General features: G+C 41.7%; 1 protein-coding gene across 3 annotated transcripts in view; it reads right to left on the bottom strand.

The window, feature by feature from the left end:
* The window catches only part of DROSHA (drosha ribonuclease III), a 102,891-nt gene that overhangs the window by 7,261 nt on the left and 76,488 nt on the right, over window positions 1-19,142 (bottom strand). For 2 of the 3 annotated variants that reach the window (XM_077810763.1, XM_077810762.1), the window contains 5 exons: window positions 18,220-18,290; window positions 16,474-16,518; window positions 13,623-13,780; window positions 12,543-12,648; window positions 8,109-8,250 (listed from right to left, as the gene is read on the bottom strand). In XM_077810763.1, the coding sequence (XP_077666889.1) occupies window positions 8,109-8,250; window positions 12,543-12,648; window positions 13,623-13,780; window positions 16,474-16,518; window positions 18,220-18,290 (522 nt within the window). Of the gene's footprint in view, window positions 1-365; window positions 508-8,108; window positions 8,251-12,542; window positions 12,649-13,622; window positions 13,781-16,473; window positions 16,519-18,219; window positions 18,291-19,142 lie in introns of all 3 variants that reach the window. The other variant, XR_013345226.1, reaches the window with a different exon arrangement.

The raw sequence follows: 19,142 nt of genomic DNA, 5'->3' as shown, positions 1-19,142 counted from the left end.
CAGAGTACCCCTACATTCTGGGATCACCTTTTCCTCTCTTTCTCTAATAATGTGAGCATGTCAGAGCCACAACCTCTGAGTTGTCAGAACTCCTGTCCTGCTGACTCAGATGCCAATAAATCCTCACTCTTAGGGACAAATTATTGACGTCACCTATACTGACCCTCCATTTCTGAGCCCACAATTTTGCACCTGCAGTTCTTTGCGGGATACAACTCGGGTCATGTAAACAAATAAGTACTTGATTGCACCTGCAAATCAGGTACTTAGGCATCTAAATCACCTTCTTTGCGTCTGCTTGTAGGGGATGCAAAAAGGGAGGCTAGTATTTGACTATCAAGCCCTCGAAAGTGGAGATTACTTACTGTAGCTGGAAGTTCTTCAAGATGCTTGGTCCCTATCTGTATTCCACACGTGTATGCGTCATGCCATACGCCTGAGTCTGGAAATTCTTCAAAGCAGTGTCCGTTGGCCCGCACGTGCGCAGTAGCTCTTCTCTCGTGCACCCTAGCAAGGGTATAATAGGTAGTGCAGGTCAACACTTCTCCAATTCCTCTTCTTAGCACAGATCCAACAGGACCCTCAGCAGAGTGGATGGAGGGTGGGTGTAGAACACAGATAGGGACCACACATCTCAAAGAACTTCTAGTTACAGTAAGTAACTTCCACTACTTCTTCGAGTGATGGTCCCTATGTGTATTCCACACACAGATGATTGGCAAGCAGTGTTTAGACTGGAGATGGGTGTGAGGAGGCTTGTAGCAAAGATGCTTGCAATACTGCCAATCCCGCCACTGCATCTGTAGCCAAGGCATGGAGTAGATCATAGTGTGTTGGCAAACATGTGGATTGAAATCCAGGTGGCTGTTCTGCAGATGTTCTGCAGCAGAATGTCTGATAGGGATACCACGGAGGTATCCTGTGCTCCCCACTCCAGGGGGAGGAATATTTACTATCTTGTAGCACCCTAAGATGCATCCCGAGACCCACTTAGAAATTCTCTGGGAGGAAACTGGCTTGCCCATGGGACTGCTGTGCTATGGCGATAAAAGAGTTGAGGTGATTTCCTAATAGGTTTGGTTCTTTGCAGGCAGAACACCAGGGCACACTGTACATTGAAAGACTGAAGTTTCCTGTCTTCAGAGGAAGCATGGGGTTTTGGGAAAAATACAGGTAAGTATCGTTTGATTGATGTGGAACTCAGAAACAATCTTGGGGAGAAACTTTGGGTGCAGTCGAAGAGAAACCTTTTCTTTGTGAAACACTGTATAAGGAAGTTCCACCATGAAGTGTCCAAGCTCGCCAACCCACCTAGCTGACGTGATAGCTACTAAGTATGCCACCTTCATGGACAGATGGGCTGTCATAAATATAAAGGGAAGGGTAAACACCTTTAAATCCCTCCTGGCCAGAGGAAAAACCCTTTCACCTGTAAAGGGTGAAGAAGCTAGGATAACCTTGCTGGCACCTCACCAAAATGACCAATGAGGAGACAAGATACTTTCAAAGCTGGAGGGGGGGGGAGGGAGAAACAAAGGTTCTCTCTGTCTGTGTGATGCTTTTGCCGGGAACAGAAAAGGAATGGAGTCTTAGAACTTAGTAAGTAATCTAGCTAGATAGGCGTTACAGATTCTGTTTTGTTTAAATGGCTGATAAAATAAGTTGTGCTGAATGGAATGTATATTCCTGTTTTTGTGTCTTTTTGTAACTTAAGGTTTTGCCTCGAGGGATTCTCTATGTTTTGAATCTGATTACCCTGTAAGGTATTTACCATCCTGATTTTACAGAGGTGATTCTTTTACTTTTTCTTCAATTAAAATTCTTCTTTTAAGAACCTGATTGCTTTTTCCTTGTTCTTAAGATCCAAGGGTTTGGGTCTGTGTTCACCTATGTCAATTGGTGAGGATTTTTATCAAGCCTTCCCCAGGAAAGGGGGTGTAGGGTTTGGGAGGATTTTTTTGGGGGGAAGACGTTTCCAAGCGGGCTCTTTCCCTGTTATATATTTGTTAGACGCTTGGTGGTGGCAGCAATAAAGTCCAAGGGAAAAAGGTAAAATAGTTTGTACCTTGGGGAAGTTTTAACCTAAGCTGGTAAAAATAACCTTGGGTTTGAAAGGCGTACTAGTGAGCTTGGACAGGGCAAAGTTAGAATCAGATTGAGGGGTAGGTCTAAGCACTAATCTGAAGGTCCTGATCAGGGCTTTCATGATTTGTACTGTAGCTGGGTTATTAAAGAGAGATCATCCTTCCACCAGAGGGAGGAAGGGACTAATATCGCTGCTAGGTGTACTTGTAGCAAACTAACAGAAAGACCTGAAGTCTTCAGGGATAGGAGATAGTCTAGAACAACTGGAATGGTTAAAATATCTGGAGAATGTTAGTGCAGTTGTGCACAGGCTGAAAGGAGCACCTCAATGGGAGCTGAACATGAGCATTCTATTTCTGATGCCCATCCAAAAACAAGGCCATGAGATGCAGTGTGCCCGGATTGGGATCCTTGGTCTTCCACCTGCTGTGGGTTAGGAGATCTGAGAATAGACAGATTGTTAGAACTTCCATGAACCAGAACTGTCTGGGCCAATGAGGTGATAGGAGAATGACGTTGGCTCTGTCGAGACTTATCTTCCCTATGACCTGTGGAAGCAGGGAACTGGGAGGAAAGGCATATCAGAGGCCGTTTCTCCAAGACATCAGCAGAGCATTGCTTTGGGAATCTCAACCCATGGCTCCCCTGGAGCAATATAGGGGGAGCTTTCTGTTTGTTTGGGATGCGAAGAGGTTGAATAGCAGAGTTACCCACTGTGTAAATATCTTGCTCAGAACTGTGTTGTGAATCTCCTACTCATGGTCTATCAAGAAACTTCTGCTTCATTTGTCTGCCAAGGGAGTTGTGAATTCCAGGAAGGCACATGGCCTGTTTTATGATACAGTTCCTGACACATCAGTTCCAAAGTCTGATGGCTTACTGGCCGAGGGGATGAGATCTTACTCCTCCCTGTTTGTTTATATAGTGGTGATATTGTCCAACATTATCTGAATATGGAGTGAGTGTATATGCAGAAGAAAGGCCTTGCACGTCCTCAGTTTCAGTAAGTTTGTACGTAGTCTGGCCTCTAGTGGCGTCCCAGTACCCTGAACAGTGTGGTTATTCAGATGAGCAGCCCACCCCAGAAAAGAAGCAACCATTACAATGGTGGCCCTGGGAGTTGGAGGGCCGAAGGGAACTCCCACCATGACCTTTTCCGTGTTCAACCACCAAGTCAGATGACAACTCTGGTAAGAACGACCAGGAGTTGATGTGTTTCTTGCTTGGTTGACAAATTGAGTGGAGCTGAGCCGGAAGGCACTGTACATGGAGTCTGGTGAAAGGAGTCATGTAGGTACATGCAGCCACGAGGCCCAACAGTGAGAGGCACTTGTGCACGGATTGCAGGTTATGTGAAATCAGGGTGCTCAGTGCATGAAACCTTTCTGAGAGGAGGAACAATCTTGCGAAATCCAAGTCCAATCTTGCCCCTATAAAGTTTATTGACCTTGTGGGTAACAGAACAGACTTTTCTTCATTTATGCACACACTTAAGTGGGAGGGATAGCTCAGTGGTTTGACCATTGGCCTGCTAAACCCAGGGTTGTGAGTTCAATCCTTGAGGGGGCCATTTAGGGATCGGGGGCAAAAATTGGGGATTGGTCCTGCTTTAAACAGGGGGTTGACTAGATGACCTCCTGAGGTCCCTTCCAACCCTGAGATTCTATGTATCATATATTTCTCCCCACCTTTGTCTAGCTACATTATAAACTTTTGGGGGGAGGGGAAGATAGCTCAGTGGTTTGAACATTGGCCTGCTAAACCCAGGGTTGTGAGTTCAATCCTTGAGGGGGCCAGTTAGGGATCTGGGGTAAAAACTGGGGATTGGTCCTGCTTTGAGTGGGGGGTTAGACTAGATGACCTCCTGAGGTCCCTTCCAGCCCTGAGATTCTATGATTCAGAGTTGTATGAAACACCTTGATGATGACTTGACGTCATGACAAGATCAGACCAGGAGCCAATCGTTCAGGTATGGAAATACTGTATATTCTTGGCATCTCATCTGGGTTACCACTACAAGGAAAACCTTTGTAAATACTCTTGGTGCCATAGCCAGCCCAAAGGGGAGGACTCAAAAAATGGAAGTGCTCCTGGCCTACCATAAAATGCAGGAACTTCCTGTGTGATGGCTGAATGTCCATATGGAAACACGCATCCTTCATATCGAGAGCCATGAACCATAACCCTTCCTGAAGGGAGGGGATTATAGATGCCAACCTCATTGTCCGGAACTTCCACTTTCAAATAAAGATGTTGAGTTGTTGAAGGTCCAGGATGGGTCTCCACCCGCTGTCTTTTTTGGGAATTAAGAAAAACGGAGAATAAAACCTTCTCTAATGGTAATGAGACGGAATGTGCTCTATTGCCCCTCAGTGAGGGAAGCTGCTTCCCACTGAAGAATCACCTTGTGAGAATGATCCCCGAAGGGGGACCAGGAAGGGGATGTGAGAGGTGGGAAGGAAAGAAACTCTATGGCATTTCTGCAGACTCTATGGATAATCTCCAGAACTCAACTGTCCACAGTGATCTTGTTCCAGTTGTGGGCGAAGAGCGTGAGACGGCCCCCAAAGATGACAGGGGACATGGTGATTGGCATCAGTGGTGGTACGTGGGTCTTGACCAATACGTCAAAAGTGGCCCCTGACTGAGAGTGATTAGAGGCTGTGGCAGTAGAAGGGGCTGAGAAACGAGGTCTCTAAATCTTCTGGTGTTGTCATGGTGGTTCAGCTGTGCGCTGGTAATAATGTGCATGAGGTGGCGGAGGCCTCATTCTATAGGGTTGCCTCTGATGTTTCCTTCTGGAGGTCGAGGTATAAATCCGCAGGGAATGCAGAATTGATCTCAAATCTTTTAGTGAGTTCAGGGACTCATCCATTTTCTCACTGAAGAGATTCAATTTGTCAGAAGGGACGTCCTGGACCTCCCTAAGAAATCCTCATGATTGCAGCCAGGAATCCCTCCTTATAACTAGAAGAGTGGCCAAACTTCTGGAAGCTGTGTCAGCCGCATGCACTGCAGACTGGAGGGCTACCTTTGCCACCAGCTTCCCCTCATTGAATAGAGACTGAAATTGGGCCCTATCTTCTGTGGGAAGCTTGTTTGTGAAGTCTGGATGCCTGGAATAGGTTTTAACATAGTATTTTGTAATAACACTTGGTAGTTAGCAGGAACAAAATACCATCTCTCAGCCCTTTTCAGTGTAAAAGGAACAGGATGATGTAGTGTTCCGTTCCATAACACTCTAGCTGATGGGTATGGCCACCTTACTCAGTCCCTGCGACTGTATGATGTCCAGGAGCCAATGTTGAAAGTTCTGGGCCTCCTCTGATAGAATCTGGAGATCACTGGACATTCTTTGTAACAGCTCCTGCTATTGGCAAGGGTCATTCAGCAGAGAAGGCGAAGAAAGAGCAACCACTTCATCTGGAGTTGATGAAGAGACAACCAACGGAATGTTGGTACCTGCCACTCTTGTTCCACCTCTTCCTCCTCGTACATGGACGAACCAACTGGCAAGAGGGAGAGGAGCGATATGACTCTTGAGAGGGGCCTGGAAGCCTGCCATGTGTATCCCACAAACACCAAGAAGGCCAGAAAGAGCGGTCAATCGGTTGTCAGGGACCCTAAGGAAATTGGTAACAGCAGTCCCAGGGCGAGGGGGGTTGTATCGAGTGGAATGGTGGGTGCTACTTCTCGACTGCCTATAGGGGCTCAACTGTCTCTACAGAGATACCAATGGGGCCATCTTCTCTGATTCCTCTGAATCAGAGAACTGCTCCATAGGTAGTGGCGGTGCCATCGGTACCAGGGTAGTCCTGCCGGATGGTTGGAGATGAAATGATTCCTGGGATACTGATGTAGACTCCTCCCCCAAAGTAAGGGCATGTATCCTCTGGTGTTATACAAGTCTCTGTACGCCCTGGTGTCTGAGGAGCTCCTGTAGATCCAGTGCATATGCAGCAACTGGACGGTCTTTAGATGGATGAAGCATTACCAACAATGGGGCTGGACCAGCACTCGTAGATGGAACCGGTGAATGTCTATCTTTGCATTTTGGTACTGAAGTGATCAACAGAACTTTTTATGCATTTTGCCCTCTGATCTGGGGGTCTTCATGGAGCAAGTTCATTAGGTTTCATTTGTGAGGTCTCACCTGACCTGGACTGGCTGGGGAGGAAGCTCGTCTCTTATAGACAGTCCTCAATGGGGATATGTTTTTGCATCGATGATAGTGCCCTTTACTCTCATGGGGAACCCTGGAAGAAGAATCCTTGGATTTACATGTTGAAGGCTGTGCACCAAGGCACGTGCTTGGACAGGTGCTGCTAGGTAGTTGAGGCCAATGTTCAGGGGGTCTCCCTGGCCCAGATTGGAAAAGTGCCTCATAATCTTCTCTATCAGGTGAAGCTCCTGCGCTAGTTGAGTTCTGGGTGGGAAGGAGCAACAGATACTGCACTTTGCAGAGAGATGCACCTCCCCCAGACAGCACAGGCAGTGTTGATATTCTTCACTGATGGAGAAGGATCAAGGACAGGAGACACAAATCTTGAATACTGGGACGCTGGGCATAGTTCTGGAGCCAGGGAGGGGTTCCCCAACCGGGGAGTGTCATAAATATAAAGGGAAGAGTAACCACCTTTCTGTATACAGTGCTATAAAATCCCTCCTGGCCAGAGGCAACATCCTTTCACCTCTAAAAGGTTAAGAAGCTAAGGTAACCTTGCTGACACCTGACCCAAAATGACCAATGAGGGGATAAGATACTTTCAAATCTGGAGGGCGGGGGGGGAGGGGGAAGGCTTCTGTCTTTCTGTGTGATACCTTTGCCGGGAACAGATCAAGGAGCTCTCCAACTCCTATAGAGTTAGTAAGTAATTTAGCTAGAAAATGCATTAGGTTCTCTTCATTTTTTGGCTTGTAAATTCACTGTGCTCCAGGAAAGGTGTATTCCTATTTTTGTGTCTTTTTGTAACTTAAGGTTTTGCCTAGAGGGATTCTCTATGTTTTGAATCTGACTGCTTGTAAGATTATCTTCCATTCTGATCTTACAGAATTGTTCTCTTATCTTTTTTTGTTCTTCTAATAAAGTTCTGATTTTTAAGAATCTGATTGGTTTTTTTGGGTCTTAAAAATCCAAGGGGTTTGTGCTCATCTTGTTTATTCTCAAGCCTCCCCAGGAAAGGGGGTGTGAGGGCTTGGGGGGATATTTTGGGGAAATAGGAACTCCAAGTGGTCCTTTCCCTGTTCTTTGTCTAAAACACTTGGTGGTGGCAGTGTTTTACCTAATCCAAGGACAAAGACTTTGTGCCTTGGGGAAGTTTTTAACCTAAGCTGGTAGAAATAAGCTTAGGGTGTCTTTCATGCGGGTCCCCACATCTGTACCCTAAAGTTCAGAGTGGGGAAGGAACCTTGACAGGGAGAAATACACTATACTATAAACTTCTTCACTATTAATCTAAAAATATAACTATATACAAATGTTTTCTTGATAGGTAATGAAATGATGTGAAGGAGGACATAATACTGACTCCGGCCATGTAGTGGTAAGAAGCAACTGGAGATGTGTCAACTCACACTGCCTATTATACCCTTGGTTGGGAGCACAAGGAGAGCTACTGTGCATGTGTGGGCCAACAGACACTGCTTTGAAGAATTTCTTGAGTTGGGTGCATAGCATGCATGTGTACCGAAGTGTGGAATACACGTACGGACCATCACTTGAAGAAGTATCAATCTGAAAATAGCAAAATCCAACCAAAAACCTGAGTTAAAACATGTATTTTAAAATAATACTTCTTTTTAAATGGAATTATTAAACAAGTCCTGGGGAAAAACAGGCTGTTTAAATACCTTGTAGAATGAGGGCCTTTATCTCCATACTGTCTCAATATGCTTATTCAATGTAGTCACAAAGAAGCTTTCCCTATTTTTTCACATGCTTTTACTTTTTAAGTATTAAATATTTAATTAAGTAATTAAGTATTCTGTTAACAGTCTGATTAAGATCCCATATTGGCACTCACACTCCAAGAGATCAGCCAAAGTCTTAGTCCGAAGAGCCACAGGTCTCTTCGTCTTGTCGTTAGTGATGGCAAATTCCTGCATACCCAGCTCTTCTGCTACTTTGGCCTGTGTCCTGTTGTTCACCAATGAGCTTCGCAACAACTGAAACCACAAAGAGATCCACCCAGTTTTAACATTAGATAACGTTAAATTATAAGAGTAAAGCAGCTTGTTAGGTCTCTGGCCCCATGAGTTTACTGCATTTTTCTTCTCAGCACATTCTGATTTCTGCTGGTGTTTGTACACCCAGCCTATCACTGGAGAGTCTCCTTTTGTTTCTGATCCAACTTTTGTTTCATTGTCCCTTCTTTCTACTGTCTGGCTCCCTTGTTCCAGTCCATCTGATGGTAAGGAAGAGGGTGATTTGGAAGCTCAGATATTACAGGGATGGCTTCATGGGTGTTACCAGAAACAACTAAAAATGGTTAAGTACGGTGCTCCAGTACCACTGGTAGGAGAGCAGCATGAAACTGACTAGGACTGTGTGCATTAGCCAGTTTTATTGTGCTGTTGGTGCCCAGGTGATATAGCAGTGCAGGAGGAAGTGCACAATCATGCTGATGGAGGATTCTGAGAGATCCTCCTGCTTAGAAAGAAGGTGCAGTTCCCATATTCCTGCATTACATTTAAAAATTTTGGAGGTGGTCCTCTTTAAAAACAAATGCCCTCTCCCCATCACTCCACTTCTTGTATTTATTTTGCTGGAGGTATATAGCCTAACAAAATCTAAACGTGTTTTGCCATAGAAAATACAGACAAACAAGCACCATATCCTGAAATCCATACATACAGAGTACATCCAAAGTGTAAGAATATTTGTACCCATGATTAAAAACAAAGATGCTCTCTATGTTAATGCAAGGAAGACTACTACTACCCAACTAGCAAACCTGGTTCATAATTCCATCAGTTTGGGGCTGGGAGGGAAAGGAAGGATAAGAGATGGACATTCCTGGCCAGATATCCAGTTGGTATAAAGCATAGCTTTGAAGTCAGCGGAGCCAAGCCGATTTATGTCAGCTGAGTGATCTGGCTCTGACTGCTACAGTACATGGCCACTGGTTTGTAACTAAGTGAGGAGACAACTGTATTTTAACGGAGTCTCCTGGTTTGGTTACAGTGGTAATGTAGACATGGTAAGTATGGAGCTCTGCAGAAGACATAAAAGCTTTACAGACATCTTAAATGTGGTTTGGGGTTTTCATTCAGCTTGAGTATTTCCTAATTATTGAAGTTAAGGGGTTTCAAAATGGAAAAGCGTGACTAAAAAGAGCGTAAGCCTTTTTCTTGGAGGACTTCAGTAACTCAGCCAAAGGTTAGGGGTCTATTACAGGAGTGGGTGGGTGAGGTTCTGTGGCCTGCAATGTGCAGGAGGTCAGACTAGAGGATCAAAATGATCTCTTCTGACCTTAAAGTCTATGAGTAAAGAGAGTCACTTTCTTAAAGAAAAACAAAACAAACAATCCAAGCCACCCAGGGCAGAGAGATTGCATAAAAACACATTGCTCCCTTTTTGAGTTCCATGTCACATTTGCTCAGCTTATTAGACAAAAGTTTTATGCTACCTGGGTCCAGTGTGCCAACTGAGCTTATGAAAATCAAGATTTATTCTCAGTTCTTGATATTTCATCTCTGACAATAGATAAATAAAGAACAGTATGGTCATGATTTTTTTGGCAATGATGTATGAAGCAGACACTCACAACTTGATCTTAATAAACTAGGCTGACTGCAAAATCAGCGTATCGCTCCCTCCCTTCCTAATTCCTCTCCATGCCTGTCCACCTACTCATCCACTTCCAATAGACACCCAAGTCCCAAAACAAAACAAAACAAAATCTTACCTAACTACAACATAAAACCTAGGAGACCAGAGTGCTGAGCAGCCATGACATGTAAATTGCTGCCTGCTATAATACTGTAAGCTTTTTAGGGCAGGGATCATCTTCTTATTCTGTGTTTGTACAGCACCTAGCACAATGGAGTCCTAGTCCATGAATGGGGATCCTAGGAGCTATGGTAATGCAAATAATAAATACTAATAATATATACAATACATGTATCTTGAAGATGGAAAGAACCAGTGGTCCATCTAGTCCACTTTTCCATACAAGGACCTGCCTCCCATGTAGCCAGAATCTAATGGGGACCCTGATACACTTTAGTAATATGGGAACAACAGAGTCAATGCAATACCCCAAACCCCACCCATCGCGACTTCCAGGCTGAGAACCCAATCTACTCCATTATGGAAGGTGTCACCTACACTTCAGCAACTACACTCAGCTGGAGTTAATTCCAGACATATAGTTAATTTTGTCTGACGCTTCTGTGTTCACCCAGAATTACTGGCAGGTAGGACTGTTGTGGACAAGAAGCCTTTCCTAACTTCTAACTTAAACCATTCTTTCTGAAACTTCAGCGACACGTTTATACCCTTGGTAGAACATAGCTAACGGGACAAGGTATCTGAAAGCATTCATAAAAATTTCTTCTCTGTTTCCCTTTTCTCAAGATATATATGACTAACTTCTTCATAAATAACCACTTTACACTGAGCATCAGTTTTGCTGCCCTCATCTGAACATTTACCATTACCTTGACTTCCGTGACCAATGATGTGCACAAACTCCAGATATAGTAGTATGTTCATACACCATAATTACTTTAAATGGAAATGTGTTCCTAAATGAGGATCAATAGACAGACAGACAGATATAGCTGGTTCTCTCCAAGTTACTTACCACCACTCCAACTACCTCTCAAATCTCATTCAAATTTAAATTGATGAAAAGACAATTATCTCAATTGTTCAGGTCCTAGCTTTGTATCTTCATCTACAAACTTGGACAACATGTAACTAGTTCCACTTTCCAGATCACTTATGACTAAATGAAACAACACTAAACTATGCTGCTCATTGTCCTGAGGATTTAAAGCCATTAATTATACAGTAACGCTCCATACCAGCGGTTCTCAACCCGCAGCCTGTGGGCCGCTTGCAGCCCAATCTGCACACAGCTGCAGCCCAGGTGACAGCCTCAGGGCCATACAGGAAGTATGTATATTATGTGGATGTGGCCCACATAACACATAGAGCTGCATAAGCAGCCCACAATGGTCAATAGGTTGAGAACCACTGCTCTATACCCTTCCTGCCAAACAGTTCTTGAGAGACTGATCATATTATATTTGCACTGATGCCTACGTTTTTAAAGGTGACCTGCAAAGGAAAAAAAAATTGTGTTTGTGCCCTTCCCCCCACCTTTTGTTAAAATTATTTTTGATGACTAAAACTGGCCTGCAAAGCTATTTTTTTACATTAGAAATTCAGGCCTTATTAAATCTGAATTTCCTGGATGAATGTATGGATGACATATATTTTACATGAAACTTGATAAAGGAATAAAAATGATTTTTATTTAGACTGTTTACTTTTGGGAGGGGGGTTCTTTCTGTAAACATCTGTAACTCAAATGCCTGAGAAACATATTTAAAAAATGTCTTTGTTAAAGATTCAGCATCTCCATTCCTTACATTAAAGCCTGAGAAAACTCATCTTAACATCTCTGAAACTTCTCAGCAATCCTCTGGCTAAACAGGAAATTTTACACTTGACAGTCCTGATAATTTTCAGTGTTCTTTTTTTATTTTGTATTACAATTAATATTTGAGAAAATTCTGCAATATAATTCTCTTCTCCACAAATAATCAGCCCACAGATAACCATCTACATTCAAGTACTCTACCAATCTGCAAGGCTATCTACTGAAACACCAACTACCAAAAACTGCACTTAGAATGCTGTAAGGTGCTCAAAGGCCCAAAATGGTTCCTATTTAGGATATGCTGGTAAACTATGGGAATCAAAAATAAATTGTTACAACTATTTTTAAAATTAAATCCAAAAACTGTTATGGCAGCTCTAGGCTGAGAATAATGGACAGACCAGGGTAAAATAAATTGTAATGTCTGGGAGGAAATCAAAACACCTCAAAGTGACAACCACAGAAAATGGAAAAATAGTTGACTCAGTAGCCCAGTGGACATGAATAAAAACTCATGTGAGATGTCCGTCTAACAAACACCCTTTCAAACACTGTGTTAAACAAGCACTACCTGGGTCTCAGATACACCGAGATCATCAGTGTGATTACGACCACTATAGAGCCATTTTACAGAGGGAAGAAATATTATTGCACTGGCTTCACAAATTGACATTTCCTGTCCATTGCAGGATTCACATATTTGAATTAAAGATTTATTCAGAACAGGGGGCCTGAGGTTTCTGTTATTAATCAAATCCAGAATAAGTCACTAAGTAGCTTCTCTTATAATTTTTGTTTCTGTCCCACATTTGCTCTCCCAGACAGCATGACCAAAGGCATTCTCACCGTTAAGTGCCCTTCGTGATGATCAGGGAAATGAATGAATAAGTACTCAGTGGCTACCAATTGCATTATGGAGTCACCCAGGAATTCCATCCTCTGATTGTGGCCTCTGAAAAAGGAAACATCAATGTGGCAAGCTCAATAAGCAGTCAGGGGTAAAAAAACATGCAAATTTAAAAATACAGTAATTTAAAAGCAAGTGTCCACTGTATTAAATGAATTCATTTTTAATGAATTGGGGTCCACTGTATTAAATGAATTCATTTTAAAACACATTTAACACAATTTTCTGGTATTAACTAGATGTGATGAAAACAATTCTTTATTGCTGTACGTTGACTTTCTGGAGAAAGCAAATGAGGTAGTTACCGTTAAACAAAATTACTAGACCACAGGTGTGGGACTAACTGGGGGGTACAGGTTAGTGCTAAATTTATCAGGAATAAGGTCCCAATACTACAATTTTTGCATGCAAATAAACTGCTGTGCGTGTTGATTTCAATGGATCAGCAGTTTCCCCCATATACGGCTAGTTAAAGGATCAGGGCCTAAATCCACTTTAGGTTCAGGATTGGGTGTCACCAGGTATTACTCTACTATTTATACTGTGGATGCACCTAGGAACCTCAGACATGGACCAGTACCCCACTCTGCTAGTGCCTGTACAAACACAGAACAAAAGACAGTCCTCGCTCCCAAAAGCCTGGGTTTATTTTTCCCACATCACGTCCATGTGAACATGTAGCATTACTGCATCAGGGATAAAGAACTTATAGCACTTTGAGCTGTGAGTTTCCTCTTGCCATTTATGAACCCCTCACATGAACATATCTCTCACGAATGCTTCCTCTTGTAATCCAATCCATGCTGTTACATGGTACTGTTAAAATGGGGCAGCTAACATGCTGCAAAATGTCATGCTCTGTTGCAGCAATTCCAGGCTCTCTGATGATCTCAGGTTGCACTATTAGATCATGACCTTCATTAAACATACATAGTTGTTTCTTATTATAAGTATGGACCATTAAGGAAATCAACAGTAAGATTAGCATAGTTCAGCGTGGGATTCTGCTTTATACTCACAGAGTCAGGTGGTTAAATCCCACAGTTCTCAAAGTGAAGGCCCGCGCCAAAAGTCGAACATGAGTAAAAATGACTCCAATTGCTTCCTCAAACTCGGTAAGTTTCTGGAGAACTGGGGAAGTCTCGATAAGTTGCCGATCAGTGTTGGATTCTTGCAGCTGTAAATAATAACAAATGCAAATTAATGATAGAAAGCCAGTATACATTTCAAAGAAAAAAGATCCTTCTTGAGAACAGCAAATCCTTTGAAAACCATTGACCATTTGCGAGGGAAAAGCAGAAATGTGTATTGTGTATATACAAAAACATCCACCTCACACTTGGACTGACACTTGGATAATCAAGAAGCAGACCAAAAAGCAAACAAAACCAAACAAGCCCACCCTACTACTTTCTTTAAAAACAGAAAGAAATGGCAAAGCTTTAAAATACAAAATCTAAAAGGACAATGTTAAAGTAATTTCTACTAATATTTACAATGGTATTCTTCAGGCCAACACTGCCCCAAAGCAGAGAGAATCAATGCCCAAGTGGGGAAGTAAGTGATTTCTGGGCCAAAGAGGAAATTAAATCTTCAGTCCAAACAAGTGGGAGTAGGAAAGAGAAATAACTAGTGATAACCTATGGGAAATAAATGGATGGCGCTAGCTCCAATGTAAGTTGTACCAATGCAGAAGCACAGATCACTACAGGGAGAAGTTAAAAAATAAAACAAAGAACACCTCAGAAGGGAGAGAGCTCTCAGGAGCTTGCACTGCCGCCTTGGAAAGCTGGAACTGAAATCTCTTTCCATTAAGACTTCTGTTTATTTACTTCTCTCTTGTGTACACACCAGTCTGCGCTGTTGTACAAATAACTCATGAGCATTGAGCTACTCGCAATACTTAGTCTATAATCTCATTTCAGAGCTCCTCAGAGTATATATGAAGCATTTGGGTCCTTGTCCTTAGATCTGTGTGTGAGGACACCCTGCACCCAAGAAGAACCTCAGTGAAGTCAAATGAACTCTGCACAAAAGATCAGGGACTTGGTTTGGACAAAACAGGTAGAAAGAGTAATATGTCTGAGACAAAAGAGGTAGAAAGCATAAAATGTCTGAGACAGATATGACAATTTTCTGCCATACCCTTGGGAGACTTTATGAATTAAGTTTAGGAATCTTTGGGATCCACTGTATTAAATGAATGGTTTATGTATTATTGTGGGCCATGATTGTATGTAACCTCTCAGGGGGAGAGGAGAAATGTGACAGATGGGAGACCTGCAGGTTCAAAGGACTCTGTTGAACAATGTGCCAGACAAGAATGGACTCTTGGAACAAGGACAACGTTAAGGTCATTTCTAATAATATTTACAATGGTATTCTTCAGGCCGACTCTGCCCAAGAGCAGAGAGAATCAATGCCAAATGGGGATGTAGGAAGTGTCTGGGCCAAAGGGGAAATGAAATCTTCATCCCAAACGAGTGGAGGCAGAAAAAAGAAATAACCAGTGAAATCCTTGGGTGAATAAATTGGCTAGCTCCAATGTAAGTTGTATCCATGCAAAAGCACAGATCAGGAGAGAGAGAGAGAGAGAGGTTAAAACAAACAAACAAACCCAAAACAAAAACACAGAATGAGCAGAGCTTCTCTCAGGAGCTCGCACCGCCACCTTGGAAGGCTGGAACTGCAATCTATTTCCATTAACAATGGGGAAAACTCAGTTGTGGGAGTTGAAGGAATGACACCTACCAGAGCCCAAGGTTGGACCTGAAGTGATCTCTGGCAAGCTTTTTAATATGGGGGTAGGTTCTTTTGTTGTCTTTAATGTTTTCTCTGTAACCCTTTCATCTTAAGAATGAAAATGCTTGCTTATAAAGAGTTGTGTGGTAACTTAGAACTGCAGACCATTATGCTGTTCATAGCCTCTGGTGAGAAAGCAAAGCTGTGTGACTTGCCGGGAACATCTTACTGCAGGTAGCGAATTGTGCAGCCTGGAAAAACTCTGCTCGGGAGGGAAAGAGACACAGGTCTCTACCAAGAGAGGTGATGGCTGAGGAGCTGGGAGCCTAGAATGGATGCCCTTGGTGGACCACAGATACAGTTGCCCTGAACCACAGCAATGTTTATCTATGGTACTTGTATGGCTCCCTTCACCATAGTATCTGAGCACCTGACAATCTTTAATATATTTACCATCACAACACCTCTTTGAGATAGAACAGTTCTATTATCCCCATTTTACAGATGGAGAACTGAGGCACAGGGAGCTTAAGTGACTTGCCCACAGTCACACAGGAAGTCTGTGGCAGAGCAGGGACTTGAACCTAAGGCTCCCACATTCTCAACTAGTACTTTAACCATGCATTGACTTTCTAAATAGATGAGAAAAGAGACTGATTAAATTTCAGACTTGCCAACACTTTAAGTGTCTATGTAATATTAATCTTATTGGAATCACTGTTAAAAATAACCATGCTATATGAGAGCAAAAAAATTAGCAATATGTTTTTAAGCAATTTGATTCAAACCCCTTGACCTCCCATGATTAAGTTAGGATCTAAATGCTGAGGTCAATAAAATATGTATACAGATTGTTTTTTGTATCCAGTTTTCTAGGTACAATAGATAAACAGGAGGAAGACAAAGTTACTTCTCACTAGATTTATCTTGCTACAAATCACACGTATATTAAACACAGGCCATGAGGCGGAAGCTTGTTATTTACAAAAATTCACAACAGCCAATATGGCTACTTGATACTAAATATTCCTAAATACTAAAGATATCACGACAGCTGAATGCCACTGAAAAGCATCCTTAGAAATAAAATAGAACTATGAAATTTATGATAGACAGAGGCACACTTACTTGGAGTGGGTGTAGTGGGTAATTAAGCCATACTTCCTGTAGGTCCTGCAAACATTGAGAGATGCCTTTAGTGCTCAAGGGAGTCATTTAACAAATTCCACAGTTCTAAATAAGATGGCATTACTTGAAATACTGAACTGTTTCAGATGCTGCCGCTGCTTATTGCAAATTCAATAGTGCTAGCAATCTCATTTTTAAAATAGGGTATTCACTACTCAAGCTGCCGCTAGTTCTCCCAATGAGCTTGTGTCGAAGAGGCAGAAAAATCCTTGAACCAAATAAAAATGGTTTAAAAAACAAAAGTAAAAAAAATATTTGTTGAAGCTAATGGTTGAATTTTATTTCCCACCACCTGCTCCGCAGCAGGTTTAAAATTGACCAAAAGCCAAGACTAAAACTCTAGGTCATGTAGGCTTCATTCATTACAACATTCAGAAGCATGTAAATACTGAGATACAATATGCCACAAAATACTTATATGTCTCATAAACATTATTTGTTGTTCCACAGACTTTGAGACTTTAAAGAAGAAAAATATCATTTAATTAATTCCCTGGCCATCGCGTTAGTGGTCTCTTCAATAGTGTAACTATAATTTATATGCACTAGTGCCTTACATGCCCCATCATCCAAATGCTAAGTACTTTTTGAATGTGTAAGATGACCCAGTCCCTACTCCAAAAGGCTTACAAGCCAGTTGTGCAAAAAGCACAAGTCTGCGCCAAACAATGAGAAGGAGGAAGAGGATAAGGGTAATGAGAATGTATGGTTACATAGGCTAGTGATGTGCACACATCCATGGTGCTCAATTAAACATCTTAAAAACATATAAAGGAACAACAACAACAACAACAAATCAGCAAATATCAATCCTCACTGGCCTTCTACATAGCCAATATGGAACAGACTTTAACTGTGTAGTTGGACTGATGGTGGTTGAAACACCTAGCTTTAACACTTGGAGGGCTACAGAAAATAGACCCAATACATTTTTAACGCCTCTAAAACAATGTTTGTTTTACATACATGGCATATACTGTGGCATGATGTGGTTTAAAAGTTTTATCGGAATTCATTTCCCATGAGTTGCATAACTCATTTAGGTCCGCACAACTCATGGATAAAAAGACCATCTCATACTTACGCTGTTAAAATCTTTATTTTACATACTCATATATTCCCTATTTTATTTACTCTTTACATAAAAACAAAAACAAAAACCAACCCTAGATTAAATGAATGTTGAAGTTGCCAGGTCAAGCACTCAAAAGTTAGGAAATGCCAGAATTAAGGGTTCCCTCTGAATTACAAACAATGTACTTTTAATATACTTTTAAAAAATGTAATTTCCTAATTAACACCCTCCCCTAGAAATTCGATCATTTAGAACTGTATTGATCCCCACAAAGATCAGCAGCTAAATTGCAACATTTAAATCCATCGCACAGACTTCTACTATTTGTAATAACTGTTGAAATGGAGTTCTACAAGATTCATGCACTACTGTATCTGCTCTTCTTCATGTAAGCCAATGAGCTAACAGAATCAAATTAATGTTACTCTGTTTACAACTCAGTATCATAAAATGCTGTTTTCATGACCTTTAAACTGAAAAAAACAGATGTAGTATATTCTACCCCAACCGTCAAATATAAAAAATTGCGGTTTTAATTAAACTGACAAAATTAACATGTAAATGAATAAAAAGTTTTTTAAAAGTAACTCAGCCAACAGGAAAACAAATACCGTGTCATTAAAGAGTAAACGTCCAAATAAGTGTTTGGCTTCTTCTAGGCTTCCCTCCAGGTAAACAGCTCCTATATGGAAGGAACAATATACAATAGGGTAAAAATGCACTAGTATTCAGAAAAGTACAAAACAGAGACTACGAATCACCCCGTCCCCCACCCGCAAAAAGGAAACAGCAATTGCGGTAACAGCAATTGTGGAAACCACAAGTTTCTCTCTCTTTGAAATTAAAGTGCAAAATGAAATTTTCTGCGAAATGTAAAGACAATCAAAACAGTATAAAACGAGAAAAAAATTCTTAGAATCCTAACAAGTTACATCAATGATACAAAGTGGTATGCCAGAACAATGAACTTTAATAGCATTAGGCTAGAAGTAATCCTGTGTTTATAGGTGTTTTCAAGTATCCAGCTACTTAAAATTCTCTCAAACACTTGATATGTGAACATTTATAACCAAGAAATAACTTACAGCAGCCAGGGAATTTATTTTGTCCCATATCTTGCGTAAATCTTTGCCAGAACTACTCTGAACATTCGAAACCCATCAGTACTCCCCGCCCCCCCCCCCCCACCCAATAATATATTATTTCCCAAATTGACATCAGTGTAGGGGGGTTTTATTTCAAGTTAGGTTTAATGGGGTGTTGAATACTGCTGGTTTTTTAAATTACTTATATCATAGTTCTGAGCACCGGTACTGTTAGGACCTTGTCGCAATTTTATATAGGAATGACGTTTAACTGATATTTTGGGTCCTTTAGTGGATTTAGATGGAAACAAACCTTTTGATTTGGGATCATGGGGGAAATCTTTCTTATATTGTACAGTGTAACAGGTGTACCTGGCTCTTCAAGGTCCCCTGTTTGAGACTCATGGCCCTGCTACACACTGCCCCAGCAGAAAAACAGCAAAAGGTGG

This window comes from Eretmochelys imbricata, chromosome 2 (assembly GCF_965152235.1).
Source record: "Eretmochelys imbricata isolate rEreImb1 chromosome 2, rEreImb1.hap1, whole genome shotgun sequence".
In the NCBI taxonomy this organism is placed as follows: Eukaryota; Metazoa; Chordata; order Testudines; family Cheloniidae; genus Eretmochelys; species Eretmochelys imbricata.
This window is presented reverse-complemented; position numbering and strand designations above follow the sequence as displayed.